Source organism: Euprymna scolopes, chromosome 12 (genome assembly GCF_053919585.1).
Source record: "Euprymna scolopes isolate OS-2025 chromosome 12, ASM5391958v1, whole genome shotgun sequence".
Classification (NCBI taxonomy): domain Eukaryota; kingdom Metazoa; phylum Mollusca; class Cephalopoda; order Sepiida; family Sepiolidae; genus Euprymna; species Euprymna scolopes.
In genome coordinates, this window is record NC_136493.1 from 12,403,681 (window position 1) to 12,424,078 (window position 20,398).

The 20,398-nt window shown below is 33.5% G+C and overlaps 1 protein-coding gene across 1 annotated transcript in view; it reads left to right on the forward strand.

Moving 5' to 3' along the window:
• LOC145291190 (sterol regulatory element-binding protein cleavage-activating protein-like) overlaps positions 1-20,398 on the forward strand; it is a 190,214-nt gene that overhangs the window by 114,871 nt on the left and 54,945 nt on the right. The window contains exons 9-11 of the mRNA XM_080136769.1: positions 6,988-7,114; positions 13,634-13,746; positions 15,418-15,512. Coding sequence (XP_079992895.1) covers positions 6,988-7,114; positions 13,634-13,746; positions 15,418-15,512 — 335 coding nt within the window. The remainder of the gene's footprint in view (positions 1-6,987; positions 7,115-13,633; positions 13,747-15,417; positions 15,513-20,398) is intronic.

Genomic DNA, 20,398 nt, shown 5'->3' on the forward strand with positions numbered 1-20,398 from the left:
AAAAAACCCAAAAAAAAAAACAAAAAAAAACCAAAAAAAACACCACCAAAACAAAAACCAAAAAAAAACAACAAACAAAAAAAACCCCCCCACAAACAAACCCCCACAAAAACAACCCCAAAAAACCCCACCAAAACAACCCCACAAAACAAACCAAAAAAACACAAAAAAAAAAACCCACCAAAAAAAAAACCCCCAAAAAAAAACCCACCCCAAAAACAAACCCCACCCAAACAAACAAAACCAAACCCAAAAACAAAACCACCAAAAAACCACAAAAACACAAAAACAAAAAAACAACACAAAAAACCAAACAAAAAAAACCACCAAAAACCAACCACAAAAACAACAACACCCAAAACAAACCCCCCAAAAAAACACCCAAAAAAACCCACCCAAACCAAAAAAAACACAAACAAACCCCACAAAACAAACCACCAAAAAAACCCAAAAACCACAAAAAAAACACAAAAAAACCACCACATAAAAAACCACCACCACAAAAAAAACCCACCAACAAAAAACAAAAACACCACAAACAAAACACCCAAAAAAAACCCACCCCAAAACAAAACCAAACCAAAAAAACACCACCTAAAAAACAACAAACAAACCAAAAAAAAACCCACCACCAAAACAAACCCCACCCACAAACAAAACCCCACCAAAAAAACCCAAAAAAAAACCCAAAAACAACCACCAAAAAAAACCCCCCACCAAAACAAAACCCCCCACCTATAAACCCCACCAAAACAAAACCCACCCCACAAACAAACCACAAAACAAAACCACCAAAACCAAAACCCCCACCAAACCAAAAACCCCACACAAAACAAACCCCCCAAAACAAACCCACAAACCACAAAACAACCCCACCAAAACAAACCCACCAAAAAACCCACCCAAAACAAACCCACCAAAACCAAAAACATACCCCCAACAATACAAACCCCACAAACCAAACCCACAAAAAACCCCCACAAACCCACCAAACACCACACAAAACAACCCCACCAAAACAAACCCCCCAACAAAACAACCCCCACCCACTAAACAACCCCACCCACCAAACTATCCCCTCCCTACTACTCCTTCTTTTCCCCTCCCTCCTTTTCTTTTCCCCTCCCTCCTTTTCTTTTCCCCTCCCTCCTTTTCTTTTCCCCTCCCTCCTTTCTTTTCCCCTCCCTCCTTTTCTTTTCCCCTCCCTCCTTTTCTTTTCCCCTCCCTCCTTTTCTTTTCCCCTCCTCCCTTTTCTTTTCCCCTCCCTCCTTTTCTTTTCCCTTCCTCCTTTTCTTTTCCCCTCCCTCCTTTTCTTTTCCCCTCCCTCCTTTCTTTTCCCTCCCTCCATTTCTTTCCCCTCCCTCCTTTTCTTTTCCCCTCCCTCCTTTTCTTTTCCCCTCCCTCCTTTTCTTTTCCCCTCCCTCCTTTTCTTTTCCCCACCTCCTTTTCTTTTCCCCCACCTCCTTTTCTTTTCCCCCACCTCCTTTTCTTTTCCCCCACCTCCTTTTCTTTCCCACCTCCTTTTCTTTCCCACCTCCTTTTCTTTCCCCACCTCCTTTTTCTTTCCCCACCTCCTTTTCTTTCCCCACCTCCTTTTCTTTCCCCACCTCCTTTTCTTTCCCCACCTCCTTTTCTTTTCCCCCACCTCCTTTTCTTCCCCCCCCCTCCTTTTCTTTTCCCCTCCCTCCTTTTCTTTTCCCCTCCCTCCTTTTCTTTTCCCCTCCCTCCTTTTCTTTTCCCCTCCCTCCTTTTCTTTTCCCCTCCCTCCTTTTCTTTTCCCCTCCCTCCTTTTCTTTTCCCCTCCCTCCTTTTCTTTTCCCCTCCCTCCTTTTCTTTTCCCCTCCCTCCTTTTCTTTTCCCCTCCCTCCTTTTCTTTTCCCCTCCCTCCTTTTCTTTTCCCCTCCCTCCTTTTCTTTTCCCCTCCCTCCTTTTCTTTTCCCCTCCCTCCTTTTCTTTTTCCCCTCCCTCCTTTTCTTTCCCCTCCCTCCTTTTCTTTCCCCTCCCTCCTTTTCTTTCCATCTTGATGCTGATATATGCATTTCAGTTCTTGACATCACACTCCCGCTTAAATACTCAAGAGACATTAAATTGGCATGAGTCGTCACTATGCGTACGTATTTGAATGATTGGTACTGTAGTATAAGTGGCTACTGTGATTAAAGCCAGATTTATAAAGAGGCAACCTGGGTTGGGGTTTGAGCAACAAAATGTTTATATTACATTTCTATTTCAGCATGTTTTTAGTATTGGGGAAACAGAGTAGGAAGTGAATTCCGAAGTGAAATGGTCAGAAGAAAAAAAGATATCAAGAGTGAAAAATCTTCCAACATCCAAAGACCTTGACAGTGAAGGTGTGGGATTTTGCAACTAGTCAGGGGTATTTATTTAAGAGGTGTAATAATTTCATCAGAGCACGTTTTGTGGAAATAATTATAAAATATGAACGAGAATCATTGACGCTTGCATCATCATCATTGTTCATATACTGCTTCGAATAGTTCATTGTATAAGGAAAGGGAGTCGGTATATTTTCGTTCATTTATCTGCTGAATTGTTACGGCATTCACTAATTACTTCTTGCCATCTGTCATCCTTATCTGGAACTATTGACTCTTTACAAATGCCAAATTTCTTGACCAGACACTTTAATCCATAAATTATTCATCTATGGGGACGGTTATATTACTCGTAAAACGATTCAACTGATGCATAATATGTGAAGATGAGGGAGTATGGTAATCGAAACATTATGAATATCACCCTTAAGTGAGGATGGTTTTCCATTTTTCATTTTTAATTCTGTAATCAAGTATTTCTTACAATGTATAATTAAGCAATTCTATAAATCTTTGTGGAAACAAATGGAGCACTCTTTGCCTTTTAATATTGTTTATATAAACATTGAGATTTTATTTATTCGTGGCTTGTGTCTATCTGTTAGAGGCGTTGAGTACTAACAAGATGGTTAAGTTTTGATTTTATTACATCCTCAATCCAGTTTCGAGGCACAGAATTAACTTTGCCCCTAGCACACAGACTTAGGATTAGTGTGTGCACTGGCTTTCATTCAAGGGTAATGAAATTTACCACTGAAGAGGTGCCACCTGACTGATTCTTGTTAGATATTCAACCCTCAGGTTCTTGAGGCTCTTAGCTAACTTCAGTCGGGTCTAGGCAAATAAGGTGTTTGACTTGTATTCCTTGTAATCTTCTGTGCAAATGGTTACGAAAACATAACGAAAATAAAAGAGCATAGATTCAGCAGTCTCGCAGAAAGCAGCGAGAACAACACAAGGAGAAAGAAAACAGAATAGTGCTATATCCTGTCAAAAACCTAAGATATATTTAGGGTTACTACCTTACCCCTCCTCTGCTTTATCCAGTGCATGGTATATACGTTCAGAGATTACAGTTAGGATATCTGCAGTAGAGCAGGCTTGCCTAAATCTATATTGATGGTTGGACAGAAGTTCAGCAACCGTAAGGTGATGGACTAGGTCTTAATTAATTATGGACTCAAATATTTTGATGAAAACAGGGAGAAGGCTAATGGGGTGATAATTTAATGGGTCGGTTATTTAGCTAGAATTCTTATAAACTGGTACGACAGAAGCAGTTTTCCAGCAGTCAGGAAAGCAAGATTTGTTAAAGCATTTGTTGGAAAGTTTGGAGAGAACTGGAGCAACTTCAGCAGACTATTTTTTTAATAGTACAGCCAGGATGAGATCAGATCCACTTGCTTTTAAGTAGGTACGTGCAAAATGAATGCTGATATTCAAAATGTATAAACATTTTGACGCTTCCCTTAAAAATTCACCAAAGATCAGGAAATTAACTAACTTTAATGAAATTTTCAGTATTTATCAATTAATTGTCACAAAATATAATGAATCCATTGTTTTTATTTAAATCTTAGTGGAAAATATTTTGTTTAAACAAAAAATACCTTTACTGTTATGATTTTCAGTAGTAAAAAAAAAAAAATGCATGAATTTATTTTTGCTTTTTTATATGAAATCATTGTAAATTGTAACCAAAAAAAAATTAATTTTTACAGGGACATTACAAAAAAAAGCCCTAAAGTTTTTATTAATGAATTCGCTATAGCTTGAAGAAAAATCAATTTCTTGAACTACTGATATTATCATTGAATTAAGCAGTGTTTTTCATATTTTTGCCCCAAAAAATTATAATTGCAAAAAATATTTTTACGTTTTTTTTTTTTAGATTATAGGTTTTACATAATTTTTATATGTAAGATTCTAATATTTTCCCTGCTTGCATCAATGTGAAACTTTCGGCGTAACATAATTTTTATATAATTTTTTAAAATAATTTTTTTTTTTTTTTTAAATTTCAAAGCAGGAACATAGAAAAATAATTAAATTTAAAAAAATGGTAAAAATTATGCAAACGTTCATGATAGGAATGTACGGAAAACCAGCATAACCTACCTCCCTTTAACTACCCGATGTTATTTTAAGACAGCCTTTCGACTTTGACATTTTGGGCTTCTGTATAATCTATGTTTACATGACTTCCATTTTGTTGTGATTCTGCGAAGAATCTCTCACTTTTGATGCTAATTAAGCTCTTTTTTGTACAAACAATGTATTTTATTTTGTTTATTATTTAATTTAATATCTTAGAACTTTACTAATTATCTTGGGAATAGACCCAGAAAACTAAGGTTTATCTTTTCAAACGATTTTTACAATGAATTTATCTAACTTCAAAATTTAGCTCAGTTTGTCAGTTTTTGAATGTCACTGTGGAAATACTTTTCATTATAACTTTTTTTTTTCTCGTGTAAAAATATTTTTTCCTTTTGAAAATTAACTTTAGGCTTTAATCTTTGAAATAATCAAAAAGTAATCTGAAACCTACAAAAACATTATGATAAACAGGCTTTCAAAACTATGTCCTCTCTGTTTTTTTTTTTTTTGTTTTTTTTTTTGTTTTTTTTTCTGACATTTTTTCCCTTACCTACTTTTAAGGTGTCTAAGTTTTTTATGATACCATGCACTTGAGAAGGGGTGATTTTCAGATCATCTAGTGTGGTTTCTGTCCACAAAGGAAAATTAGGGAGGGAGTAGTTTGCTGGGTCCAATGTAGAGTTTGAGACAAACCAACTGGCAAGCATGTTAGCCTTCTTGGTTCCCATGCAAGCAACCTCCTGATTATTGGATAGTGGGGGAATTGTTGATTGTCCATTATTTTACTACACTGTTGTAAATTTTCCAGAAATTATGAGTTCCTATTAACTTTTAGCTGTCGCTATTTCTTTCTTATGGTAGAGAAAATATAAGTAGCTAATGTTATGTTTCAGGTTAAGTCTAAAGCACATGAAGGCCTGATCGTCTGATTCTAGTTTTGATTCTTTAGTCAAGTGGAGAATGTTTTCAATGTAGACTCCAAGTCTGTGCATATGTCTGTCTGAGTCCTTACAGCAAAGTGGGAGATAACCAGGCATGTTAAAGTAGTTAGAGGGGATCGAGGAGTGTAGGTTAGTTTCACTTAGTGCCAAGATATCCGGGTAGTTTGCTAGAAGTGATGGTCATGCATCTCTGATTCTGTCCTTGCCGTAATAGCCAATGAGGGACCTTGTACTCCTCAGAGCAAGAAATTGGCTTCCATCATTGATCAATGTGCGATTTCAACGATTAAGCCCTTTTTGCCCAAGTACAAAAAAAAAAAAAAGTCTCTTCATGCCAATATCAACTGAGCAAGAGCCAAAATCTTTTTTCCTTTTTCCCTTGTTTTCCCTCCACCACCGATCGGCACATACATGACGTCATTTGCTGTAGCTTAAATCCTGTATCATATCTAAAAATAGAATGTGTTGACGTCTGATAGATTTCCTGTCGCCTATTTGATCTCTCATTCTGATTTAATATTGACGCTTGCATCTGCCCCATTGATTCAGAGCACCGCTTTATCGCTTCTTCTTTCTTTATCCGGTATTGCTTGAGCCCATTTCTCACAATCTCAACTAGAGTCACTTCCATTTCTAACCACATTGAAGAACTGTGATATAACAAAACCGTGGATGACTATTTTTAGATCTCCACATTATCATAATTATTAATCTGCCTGGATCTCTCCCATGTAGGATCTAAATGTCCTTACCTACCATAACCATGTATTTAATGTTTCTTCACTAAAGTCTCAAATCTGCAACTGAAATCTAACTTCAAATCTCTATGTTCAAACTTTGTCAATCATACCTATTGACCGATTGTCTTTATCAAATCATGTCTATATCTAACTTAAGACACACCACTACCAAGTTATTTAAAAATGTAGACCTTTAGTTGTACTAAAAAAAAAATCTTATTCAAGTTAGCAAATTTGTAAGCAAAAATGTTTGTATTAATTTAAAAAAAAAAATTTGTTTAAAATTTTTTTTTTTTTTTTTAGATGAGGATCGATAATTTGTATTATTGGGTTACTGTTCTCATCTCGAGTGTTACTTGCACAACATTTTCGTCAATGTAACCTCTTCAGCTGTATCTCATTGAACTCGGAAATCTGCAAGAAATTTCAAATGAAACTCTTTATTTAATCCATGGGGGTAGCATGTCCTCGTTTCATCAGCCATAGCTGAGTAGAAATCTAAATCTTAAGTCGCAATTGTTTTGTTAGTATTGTCCTCATTGCGAATTGAACCTTCAAACTCCTGAAGAGTAGCGTTGACAACTGAATTTTACTCGCCACTTCATTTGTTACACCACGGATCCTTCTCGATGGAAAGAGAGCATTCTATCACCACAAATTAAATAAAGGGTTGCGTTTAAAATACTATGCTGATTTCTGAAATTGACAAATTCCCAAGTTCGACAAGAAGATCGGAGGTTACATCAGTCGAAATATTTTGTGAATAACACTCCAGATGAGAACAGTAGTCCGACTAATCAAAATAATGAACAAATTAATTTTTATTGAAGACATTTTTTTTTTTTTTTTACTTCACTTTATTTTTTAAAGGCAAAATTGAAATGGTGAAATCTAAATGGGGTCTTGCGCTGAGTGCTGTTGCAACTGTTATTGCATCGCTTTTGATGTCAGTCAGTATATGTACCTTATTTGGATTGACTACGACACTGAATAGAGGGTAAGAATTTAATTTTTTTTTTTTTTTCTAACATTTTTAACTGGTTCTTCCATTTTTTTTTTTTTTTTTTTTTTTTTTTTTTTTTTTTTTTAAATTATTGAATTCTAAAAGATCTTTGGCAATTAGCATGTCTTTTCCACATCAAACATGGCCACGGTGGTGCAAAGTTAATCTCTATGAAATTCTATCATTTATTATTTTGTGTACAACAATGGAAACGAATGAGAACTTACATATGGAGAAAGTATAGAGGTTATAAACATCATTTATTATTCTGTCTCGGAAACTATGAGATGGTTGGGTCACATGATAACCAATCATACTTATTTCAACCAGAACTGTGAAGGTTTACTTCCGACCCTTTTGAATTTGATATTCTTCAAAAGAGTTTCATGGAACCAACAAATAAAAACATCCCCTCTACACCGCCAACGCCAAACAATACTGTCTTCACTGGAGATATTACCCCCAAAAGACTTTCAGCAGGAAAACAAAGCTTTGTAATAACTTTCTAAAAACCGTGACACTGTCCTAACATTTGGCAACCTACACCTAATGGTGTAGGTAGACACAAATACCTTTTTCATCTATAAATATAAAAGCGAAAATGTGTGTTTGTATGTTCGCTTTTTGTGTATGTCCGCAAAGGCTTTTTCCGCTTGGTTCTCGCTCATTCTTAAAACTTTTTATATCGTGTATAAATCGTAATATCTATGAGTTAACAACGGGGGTCACCTGTCTATTTTATTGCCCGACTTTGAAAAACTAAATATTCCATAATTTGGGATTGCTGCGTGTTGATTCGACTTTTTCGTATAAAAGCAAAACTAAGCTTAACACATCGTTCCCAGTGATCACGCCGGGAACGTCTAAAAGCAATCAGCTTTGATCAATGCGGAGTTTCTCCTTATATCAGACAATTGCTATTCAATTTGGATAATCCCCTTTTTTATGGGGAGCTGCCCCCCCCCCCGCCGCTCCTGCAACATCTTGGGGGGGGGGGCGACAAAAAAAAAAAAAAACTGCCCCGCAATAAATAAAAAAACTGCCCTGCAGTGAAAGTTGACCTCATTAAGTCATTAGGTACGGGCACCTGCCAATTCTTAATACTTAAATTAATTCAAACATGTTTCCGTTACTATTTCTTTTTGGTCGATCGGTTAAATTTTTTACCCCCCCCCTCCTCCAAACAAACACCCGAGCAACGATTTTTTATTATTCTTTTGTTTTGATTTACCCAAAACCACACACACCTCTGAACACCCGGGCAATGCCGGGTCTACTAGTTTTGTAAACTTTTTTTTTTCGTTTGACATTGTGTTACAAAATATAGAAGTTTGTCTTACAGTCCATGCTAGTGTAGATTTTTATAAAAGTATATTTAAATGGCAAAGCTATTGAGGCTGTTTATAAGTTTAACTAAGTGATACCATTGAAGCACAGGATGAGTGGGTGCTAGTGTGTAAAAAGTTTTAGTACATAGGAAACGTGACGTTTACAAAATGCACCATCAAAAAAAAAACATCAGAATTAATGAAAAATACACCTGAAAAAATCTGGACAATAAATTAGCTGAAACAAAGTTTAAATATAAATATCAATGCCTCAAAAATTCAAACAATGAATTATAAAGAAAAATCCTTAATCCATGAATTTTCTAAGATAAACTCTTTTGATCAGAGGATAAAGTTTATTAAAAAATAAAAGTATCATTGATTAGCATTAATTTAAAAATATATTTAAAAAAGAAATTCTTGAATTAAAAAGCATTTCTAATAAAGTAAAAGAATAAAAGTTAAAAAAAGAAAAAAAAAAAAGAAAAAAGGTCAATAAAGTTGTGTTCCATAACGAAAAATCTGGAATCCAAAGTTGGAATGAATTGTATTAAAATCCAAAAGGTCAGTTAAATTTGAACATAACAAATAATCAATACAATAAAGATGTAAAGATGAATATTATCTTTATAATTTTTATTATATTTAAATTATATATTTTTTTATAATGGAACAATCTAGCACCTCTCTAACACAAACAATGGGGAAACAACTGAAAAGAGAGCAAAAAAAAAAAAAAAAAGGAAGATTGCTTGACATGCAGAGGGAAGAAGAAAAAACATGACCCCCGGGCATGTTGAATTCCCTTCCATACTTATCTTAGACCTATATATATATATATGTTAAGTTTTGTGTTGAACAAAGATGGCAACGTAGTTCAGATCAGTAACCAAGATGGCACCCAAGAATCAAATGCGGTCCGTGGCGTAGTTAACCTCTTAAGTTCTGAGATATTATGTTGAACAAAGATGGCGGCGTAGTTCAGATCAGTAACCAAGATGGCGGCGAAGAATTAAATGCGGTCCGTGACGTAGCAAATGGCGAACTGATTGAATCCAAAATTCGACGATTTTTATAATTTTGCGACGTTTTGATTGGTTGTTTAGCACAGCCGTTGGTTATAAAAATGATTGGCGAATCCATTCGTCTCATACCCCCATTAGAAGTCAAAAACTTTTAAAATATTTATATATATATATATATATATATATATATATAATGGATAAATGACAAAAGTCTATATTCCAAATTTCATGATGTTGGCCATCTTACAATTTATTCCTTTAATTCAGTTGATGGAAATAAATTGTAAGACTTTTGTCATTTATTCCTTATATGCTCTGTAATTACATTGAGCTTCTTAAATAAGGATTGATATATGAAAAGGAAAGTGAATAAAGAATATTTCCACACACACACACACACATATATATATATATATATATGTATATCTGTATCTCCTTCATTAAACTATTCTTGTTTTGTACTATTCGTACAAGAAACCTAATTGTATTATCCCATTCATTGTTCATATAATCATTCCACCTTCGATTATTATTTAGCTTATATCAAAATTTGTAATATAACCTATACATAAATAATGCTGCACATCTAAAAACAATATTAGACTTAAAGCTAAAAAAACTTGTACTAGAATTGTCGACATGAATCCATGGTACAATAGCTAAGCGCATTAACACTTAGTTCTGAGTGACAGTCTTCTGAACATTTCTATGTTCAACATTTATTACAGCCAATTATAAATGATAATAATATAATTAACATTTTTACCCAGTCTTGGCTGACAGAATGAGAACAATCTACTTTCATGAATTAAATAAAGGGTTCATAAAGGGTTCTGCCTGAACTGCATCTAAACATCTTTACAAAAGGTTTTGTTATTAGCATTACAAGTTGATTTTTTTTCTTTTTAGATAATTGTTATTTTATCAACTTGCATGAAAAGAGCTATGTAAAAGATGCTTAAAACCATTTGAATTATGCAAATACCACAAATAGTTCAAAAGTTATGAGAATTTTAAATGCCAAGATTTATGCTTTTCCGTGGACATTTTTCTTTAGAAAAAACGGGCTAAATTACGGGCCTCAACATTTCAAGAAATTCGTAATTTTGCCACTATTTATTTTTCAAGCTATTCTCATGAAACTTAGCACTCTTATGTAAAATTGTGTGCTCTTTCTGATTATGCAGTCAAATCTGATATATCTCTTTACCATAAGCCATGAATTATAAATTCAGATGTACAAATTTCAATTTTTATTTTTTTTAACTGGTGCATGGTATCATACAGTGGATGTCTATTCATGAACAAAACTAAGTATTGTACTGGTATTTAAATAAAGCTTTATTGAGAGTAGGTATTTACCTGCCTCCCCACCAAAGGAGAGCTTAATCTGGGGTGTAGCCATTGAATGCCTAAAGATCCTTCATGGCTGGTATTTACTACTCCCTTCAAAGAAAAGAAAATGGAGTAGGTATGAATTAATCTCAGAAATAAATCAAAGAAAATTTTTCATATAAATTTTGGATTGCTGTAAAAGATGGAAATTCCCATAGTCGACCAGAACTTATGCATTTTGGGAGCAGTCCAATTTTTAATTTTGTAAATCCTTTCTATCTGGCCTAAAATGTACCCCTATTTTCTGAGATGCAACCATAAATCGTACTCTACGTGAATGCTTGATGTAGCTTTCACAGTACCAGGATACCAGGAATCCTGATAAGCAACAATTATATATTCACCAGTTGATGGTAATTTGTGTCATTTCTATTCTGTTGTTTTACTGAAAATTCAACTATGTAAACAAAGAAATAAAACGATAATTTTTTACCTCATTTCCACCGTAACATTTAAAATGATTTACTTTTTTTAGTAGTTTTCCGGATATTAAGCAATGTCATTTATGTTATCACTGGTGGCCATCTTGAAGCGCGTAAACGCAACCCCGAGAAACTATGCGCAAACACGCATACCAAGATGGCCACCAGCAATAACATAAATGACATTGCTTAATATCCGGGAAGCTACTTATTAGCAGAAAATTTAAATGCGATATTCGTTTTCAGCATACTGAAAACCTTAAGGGGTAGTCATTTTAAAGAAAAATGTTATGTTGGAAATAAGGTAAAAATTTACAAAATGCATCACAATGAAATTCTTTATCGAACAGTCTATCTTCAGTTAAAAAAAATGGTTTTGTTTTACAGATTTGAAAAAATGGTCTTGACAATGAGTTAAAAATTTAAAAAAATTATACAAAATACTATTAGAAACCCACCCAATAAATGTCAGGAGGACATTTATTGGTTAGGTTTCTAACAGTATTTTGTATATTTTTCAGTGATTGTCGAGATTTCAAAGACATAAGATACCACATGACTATTTTTCTTGTGCTTGTGTAACACTAATTTTCAAAATAAGCAAACATTTTACATTAAATAAATATTAAATAAACTAAAAATTTATCCAACTAGGTAGAAGAGTAACTTATCTTGCCTTTTGGTAATATTTATTTATATAATATTGTTACCGTGCTATGTTTTCAAATAGTATTTTCAAATTAAATTCAAGTTTCACAATATCTTTTTTTTTTTTTTTTTTTTAATTGTTAGGTGAAAGTACAGAATAGTTAACAAAACACCCTTCCCTCCCCATGTTAAGAATGGGTTTCTAAATTCGATTCGATGCCTCTGTTCAGTCTCGAAAGGCAAAGGATACTCTCTGTAGGGGTAACTGCGTGTGTAATTGTTAGGCAAGGGTTGCGCAATCCCCAACCACACCTCTCCTGAATCGGTATCGTTTGAGTCCAGTAGCAAGAAGTTCAGGACGACTGGAAACAATGCTGAGATAAGCGGAGAGCACATACTGCACCTGGAAGTCCCAAATGGTCACCCATCTAGTACTGGCCAGGCTCATCGTTGCTTACTTTCAGTGATCTGATGGGAACCAGTGTGTCAAACGCGATTATTCTAAATTATAACATTATTTCAGCATGATACCATAAGTGTGCAAGTACCTTTTATTTGTGTTATATATATATATATATATATATTTTTTTTTTGACAAATAAAAAACACAATTCTACCTTAAGTACAAGTAAGAAGTTATAAATACCACGATAACAGAAACGCATGTACTTGGTACATTTTGTTGTTTTTTAACGCTTTTAGTACGTTATACTAAAAGCATTAAAAACAAAATAGTTTTGGCTCGGTATTGTTTGGAAATCAAATTTGAAAAACTTGAAAATAATTCTTTTTTAAATTGACAAACTCAGAATAAAAAATGAAACAGTTTTTTCTGCTTTTCGTTTTGAAAGCAGAAAAAAACGGTTTTTTATTTTTAAGAAAATACAAACGAAACTTGTTAATACGCATACTGTAGGCAGCTCAGCGCATAGCGAGCTGTTTTCCTGTTAAATTCTATATTCTGTAATTTCTATAAAAGATAACATTTTAAAGAAATTTCCGCACAATTAATAATTATCAAATATTTACATATTATACATGAAAATAATTCTGAAACTTTATCTGTATGAAAATGGATGATATATACCGATTTATCTTATCAATTTTGAAATATTCCTCGTCAACTTTGCTCGGTCGTAACTTTGCTTCCTGTGGTTGTAAAAATATAAATCAAAGTCCAGTAGAGATGGACTTCTATGCTTATATAGCCTGTAAAATTTCAGCCATATCAAGCCAAATGTAACGTACAAAATGTAAACATTGAAAAAAGGTTCCCTTTTTGCTGTTGTTATTTTTTACCATTTTTTTCATTTTTAACTTGGAGCATAAAAACATTGAACGCATAAAAGCAAAATAAATTAACATCATTGAAATGCTTATTCTATTCTCTTTCCATCAATGTAATTCTTTTAAAAATTGACCCACAAATAAAAAAGATATGACTTGTTGAATCACATTAGGTATGTAATATTGCTGATGTCCATGAAAATACAGCATACGCTTGTAATGCTATTGTTATGCTTACATTTGAAGTATTTCATCATTTAATACGATTGAATGATTGAATCCTAATTTTGTTTTGTGTTTCTTTTTTTTTTTCATCATTGTTATTGTTTTTAAAATATGAATATTCAGAAATTTTAAGACTATTTTCATGAATTTAAATAATTCAAATATTGTTTCTTTATTTTTTAGTGAAATCTTTCCGTATCTCGTGGTAATTATTGGCCTTGAAAATGTCTTGGTTGTTACAAAATCTGTTGTGTCTACACCTGTTCATCTTGAAGTCAGGTACAGAATCGCTCAAGGTAGGTACGCTGCGTAAGCACACATTGCTAGTTCGTGTTCGCAACATAACATGCCTATTAAGGCATTGGGTACTCTTGCATAATTTGACCTGAAGTCTCATGAATTCCTGTCAAGCATGGATCGGGCGAGACTGGCAATTATCGGTGTCAGCTGAGCGTTATAACAGACACCGACTAATGAAAAAACAAAATAAACCAGAAAAAATACAAATGTAAATAATCAAAAACAACAAAAAAAAAAAGCTACCTTGGAAAATGAAAATATGTTTATTTCATTTTAGTATTTTAATTTTTTTGCAAAATATTTATCAACAGAAAGTTTTTTTGTTTTTTTTTCTCCAAGAAAATATTTTTTAACCGTATAATTGTTAGGTGTAAGTACAAGTTTTTTTTTTTTTTGTTTTCTTTTGTTTTCTTTTGTTTTCTTTTTTTTTTGTAACTGCATTTTTTTTTTTTTTTTTTTTTTTTTTTTGTCAAGACTTGTTCGGTCAAGTTCTTTTGGTGGCACTGTCCATTTGTACATCTCCAGGAGAAGCCATCTTTTACACACGATCCTTTTTTTAAGTAAACATTTGTGTTTACAATTGTTGCACCTCATTTTTTGGGGACAACAATTTCTTCTCCTGACAATATGAGATTGTCTGCATCGATGTTTTTATTTCTTTTTCTAACATGTATAGATTTATTTTCTTGACTGTCATTTTTCTGTTTGGCGAGTTTGAAAATATATTTGTTTGTCAGCTTTTCTTTTTTTTTTTTTTTTTGTTGTTGTTGTTGTTGGTTTAATCGCTTTCTTCCAATTCGAATATCGTCTGCTTTCATTTAGATAGCGCTTTTTCATTGGCAAATCAAACTCCCAAAAATTAAAAAAAAATAGTAAATAACTAATCAGAAAATAAAAAGTCACCCCCGCCCTTTTAATATCACCTTAAAAATTACTAAAAACATAACAGAAAAAGAAAAACTAAATAAATAAAATAAAAAGTCGTGTTAGCGTTTCAACATTTGAACAACGCTCGGCTGACACCGATGATTGCCAGTCTCGCCCGATCCATGCTTGATGGGAATTCACAAGAATTCGGGTCAAATTATGCAAGAGTACCAGGCATTGTTTGGAAAGTAACGGTAATAGATGCCTTTTGTTGAAAAAAAAAAAGAAAAAGCCGAGTCAGATTTATTTATTTTTGCTTGATAGTTCCTTTTTGACTGTACCAGATGGCATGGGGATCCAAGAGAGAGGTTTTTACCGTAACAAACACGGTTTGAGCGTAATGACCACGTTACACTAATAGTATTACCTGCTGATATTTTCTATTAATTTTTTTTTTTTATTCAAATACACCATAATAGTAGGTTAACTGAAAAATTGTATATTTTCCCTCTTAAATTAACTTATGTTGTCAATAACTAGGGCTATGACAACAGCATGTTCTTTTCATTGTTTTGACCCTAGGGTGTGTATCCGTTGATATCTTATATGCTTTTATATAGAGTGATGTGGTTCTCGATTGATTGACTGTCGTATATATACTCGAGTCAAAATCATGATTATAATATTCTGTTGTCATAGCCATAATAATATTTACCAAAACTAGAATCAGATTCTTTCTAATGGTATTTCTTTTATTTCAATGCAATTTTTTTCTAAATTAAAATCCTCTTGTTTTCTAGGTTTACAAAAAGAAGGCTGGTCTATTACTAAAAACCTGACAACAGAATTACTTATCATATTAGTTGGGTTTTTCACCTTTGTTCCTGCAATTCAGGTAAGACACTTAATGATATATATGAATAACATGCTTATATCAGAAAAAAAAAAAATTGTCACACATAGTATCATTAATAATCCAGTACTTTTGCAGTTTAAGAACTATACTGACATAGCATTTAGAACCCTATTCTGAACATAGGGGAGGAGGGTTTTGTTAACCCCCCCAGTATTTACACCTAAAAATTTAATAAACAAAATATACCATAAATTCTTAACATTGGGAGTGGGGGTTGGCTTTGTTAACTATTCTGTACTTTCAACTAACAATTTAATAAACAGAAAATACAGTAAAATTAAATTTAACTTGAAAAATCCTATCTACTAAACAGCACCATCCATAAACTGTAGAAGTACCAATGATCCTTTCTGCAATACGACCAAATTGTTTTATTGGAATCCTTTGAGATGAGTCATTTTTGTATAATTTTTTTTTTTTTTTTTTTTTTTTTTTTTTGGTGGCCTGTTATCTTCATAGTTGTTTCACCAGCCAAATCATCCTTTGGCCTTCTTCAGATGCTTAACTGTGATGAGATAGAAATGCTGAGTCTTGTAACTGTATCATCAATAATTACCGCCTTCCATAGTTGTTGTCTCACCATGTTTTGGCCAACTAATCCTCTGGCCTGCTTTGGGTAGAATTGAAACCGCTATCTTCAGACAATGCTCACCTGAAACTCTATAGACTCAGTTCCTCTATCCACTGTGCCATGGGCTCTGAAGAAGACCAGAGGATGATTTGGCCGAAACGTGGTGAAACAGTGACAACTATTTTTGAATATTATAAGGATAACATTTCTCAAAAAAATAAAGAAAAAATAACCAATTTGATGTCTGTCTTGTCCATCAATTTGTCATAAATAACCAAGTCTTTTTTTTTTTTTAATCAAAATAAAAAATTTTTAATTTAAATTTAAAAAAAAATTTCTTTTAGTTTTTAACATTATTTTTAATATTTTTTGATTAAAACAAAATTTTTCTCATTATCACCATTCAATGAAAATCCTCTGGGAATACAAGACACAAAATTATTAATAACTCTGACACACCCCTCTTTCGACACTGCTCCAGTTTTTGCTGTAATGATCCTTTTCATCCTAGGAATAGTCTGTGGATTGTTCTGATAGACATTATCTTTGAGATAACACCACAGATTGAAAATTTGTGAAGAACAGAAAGAGGAAAATCTGAGTGGTCACACTTACTGTTGATGAGATGATCACTCCTGCTTATTTTCCCTAGAGCCCTTTTAACTGGTTTAAAAAAAAAGCAGCGGCATTCAACCTGGATGGATTGAATCAGTTTCTGCCAAAGGAGGAACTCACTAGGTTCTAGGGAATGTCAAATCTACAAGCGGCCCCCAGTTGCATGCACATCCTGGTCAAGGGATATGACAATGTTAGATCTTAGCAATTCTTGCAGGGAAGTATTGACATCCTCCTAGTATCTGGTATTCCCAAATGGTCACCCATTTTGTACTGGCCAGGTCCAACATTACTTAAATTTGGTTATCTATAACAAGAACTGGTGTATCAACGTGATTATACTGTATTTAGCTGGGTAGCTTTGACATTAGGTTGTCACTGCCATGATAAAGAAACGTTGTACTGTCGGTTGGGAGCATACAGCTTGTTGCTTTTAAATGAATCAGACTTCTGCATAGAGTTCACAAAAGATTACACCTCAAGAATGTCTGATCTTCATGAAGTCCTCTTCATCTTCGTTGCAGCTATTCATATGCATGATTGCAGATTTTTATTCTTAACACCAAGAGCAGCAAGGCTCAGTGATTGCATGCCGTTGAAGAAACTGCTGCTGCCCATTAAATCTGATTACTTCTTTACAAAACTATCTTCTGCTAACCATCTCAAGATATATTGAAGAGTTAAGTCCAAAAATTCAGTACACAAAGTTCTGATGCCAGAAGTGAACTCAGTTTAGCTAAAATATGGAATGGAACAGAAGTCACTAAACATGAAACGAAATACGAAACCATATAGAAATAATTTATTCAAAAAAAAAATTATTTTAATTTTAACACTTCTTGTACTATCATGAAACAATAAAAAATAATAAACTTTAGTTTCGTAATTCAACTGAAGGTAGAAAAAAAAAGGTCCCAAGTAATTCACAATTGTATTCTTAGTATTGCCCGTCCTGAAGATTGAACCTTCAACCTCCAAAAGAGTGTCACTTACACTGAATTTTACTAAGTACTTCATTTGTTACGCCACAGACAGTAGACCAAATAATGTGAATTACCAATCGTCATCTAAGAAAATTACTATTAATATCATTATTATTACTCTGTATTAATAAAATTATCTTCACATGTGTCTGTGTTTCTCGTGATGATAGAATTGAATTAACATTGTTATATTTACTATTAATCAATTATTTAAATTTTTTTAGATAGGATAGCATAAAATAAAACCAACTTTAAAAAATCTTTTTTTAAAAAAAAAAATGTAAAGTGCTTAAGATAATCAACAAATCAATTTTTTTAAATATGTAATTTTAAGCAAAAATATGCGCTTAATTGTCATGTCAAAAATAGTAATATATCCAAAAATTATGAAAATCCATAGAGTAGGACAACTGCTGTTGTGTATTTAGTTTTAAAAAAAAAGAAAAAAGTCTATCGCGACAGTATGAAACAGTATGTCGGCCATTACAGTGGCGAAAAAGGAGATAAGGATGTCTCCTGTGTTTACAATCTTCAAGGTGTTCGTATATAGAGAAAATGCAATTTCCTCCAATTTTCCATAGAAATTACTTTTAACTATAAATAATTTTCTACTTGATGAACGTAATTTTTGGATATCTTACTATTTTCGACATTATAATTAAGTAATTATTGTTGTTTTTGCTTAAAACGGCATTTAAAAAAAAATTGATCCGTTGGCTATATCTTGACAAGCACCAAATGTAATTAAAAAATTAAATCTGTTATAATGCAAGTGAGTTATTTTGATGTTTTTGTTATTAGTTTTTTTTAATTTTTTTTTATTTATAACTCTTATTCACCATGGGCAAGGCACAGTGGCACAAGCAACTACTATTTGGGGCAATATCTATAGGGACGCTATGTAGGGTGTTAAGCAGTGAGATGTCCGTTCACATTACATTTAAATTACTGCAGGTTAGTACAGTTATAGAAGCGGAAAACTGAGAAGAAAGTCGAAAGTCTAGCAGTTTGAGGGAAGAAACTATTAGAATAGAAGACTTTCTGGCATCTAGGTATGTCTACAGTGAAGGGGTGGGATTTTGCTGCTTGTCTCATCAGATATTTAGGTCGAGGGTGCACAAGTGCTATGAGTTTGTCAGAGCACATCCCATTAGATTACTTGTAAAATAGGCACAGGGATTCAACATTGCAGTGATGTGACAGGGGTTGGAGCTTGGTTGACAGTGTGGGACCTACTTGTGCTGCCGTCGTCAAAATGCTAATTGGCATCTTGCACAGGCAGCCAGATAATTCGAACCCACAAAAAATAAAAACAAACGCATTTCAATTTGATGAAATATGAAAATTTATTCTTCCGTGAATCAGGTAAAAACCTGAAAGAAATACAAAATAAAAAGGTCTTTCATTGCGACAAAGAAAAACACAGCACAAATATAATAAAAAAATAGTGGCAACCTATTAAACAGATAATTGTATGGAAATACAGTAAAGGCACATTGTACTAGGAATGAAAGAAAAACAAGTTCAACTTAATCAAACGATGGAGAAATTAAACTAAAACATACCGAGTTGTGTATGGAAGGGCAGAGAAAGAATTGACGCATCCATCCACGTTGATAATTATTAAAGCTGAAACGCCTTGAAAACCCCGCTACTAGCTAAGTCTTGTAGAAAATCACGTTGCTGAAAATGAATGAAAATCTACTGTGTAAGTAAACATATTTAGAAGAACACCTAATGTTGTTTAATATAGATTTCACAAACAAGAAAAAAATAAAAATAAATGAAATAACATCGCAGCGAAACGAGAGGCTGAAACACACATGGGGATGGCGACGAGTAAATTTGTTCCTGATAAAAAAAAAAAAATACTGTTGCAAGAACATGACATTAAGTTGGAGATTCTTTTCTGGACCCTATCTAAGAGTAAGAGACTTGTGGTAGATGCACCAGTCCAGATGTGGCAGCAATACTCCATGCATGGGCGAATGGTGACTTTGTAGAGATATACGGTACTCTCAGGTGTGGGTAGTTTTCTAGCATGGTAAAAAGAGCCCATCTTCTTTGCAGCAACTTTGGCAATGTCTTCAATGTATTTGTTCCAAGTCATGTTGCCTGTGAATGTTAAGCCAAAAATTTTGAATGAAGAGGTTTCAGGTAGCATAATATTAGTCATGACAATTAGTGATTGAGAAGGTTTCTTGTAATCGTTAAAGCTTAGTCTTGGTAGCATTCAATGTTATCATCCATTTACTCCCCCCCCCCATTCCACTAGAGACTTGAAGTCTTCCTCTAATGTTTTAGTCATTGTCTTAGATATGTACTCATTTGTTTTCCCCTCGTCTGTTATAGAGGGTGATGTCATTAGTAAATATACTCATCTTGGAGACAATTTTATCGGAGAAGTTATTTATGAATATGAGAAATAATAAAGGTCCAAGGATTGATGCCTGTGGCCACCCTAGCTATATCATGCTGTTTTGACATATAACTATCGAGGACAACCTGGATTTTTCTCTTGTCTAAGAAGGATCTGATTATATTAAGTATTTATCTAGTAATATTGTATAATTTTCATAAGACCGGCATGTCAAACTTTGTCAAAGACCTTAGATATAACAACGGCTACCATCCTAGCCTGTCCTGCCTTGTTCCGTGTGTGGTATATACTTTCAGAGATTACAGTTTGGATATCT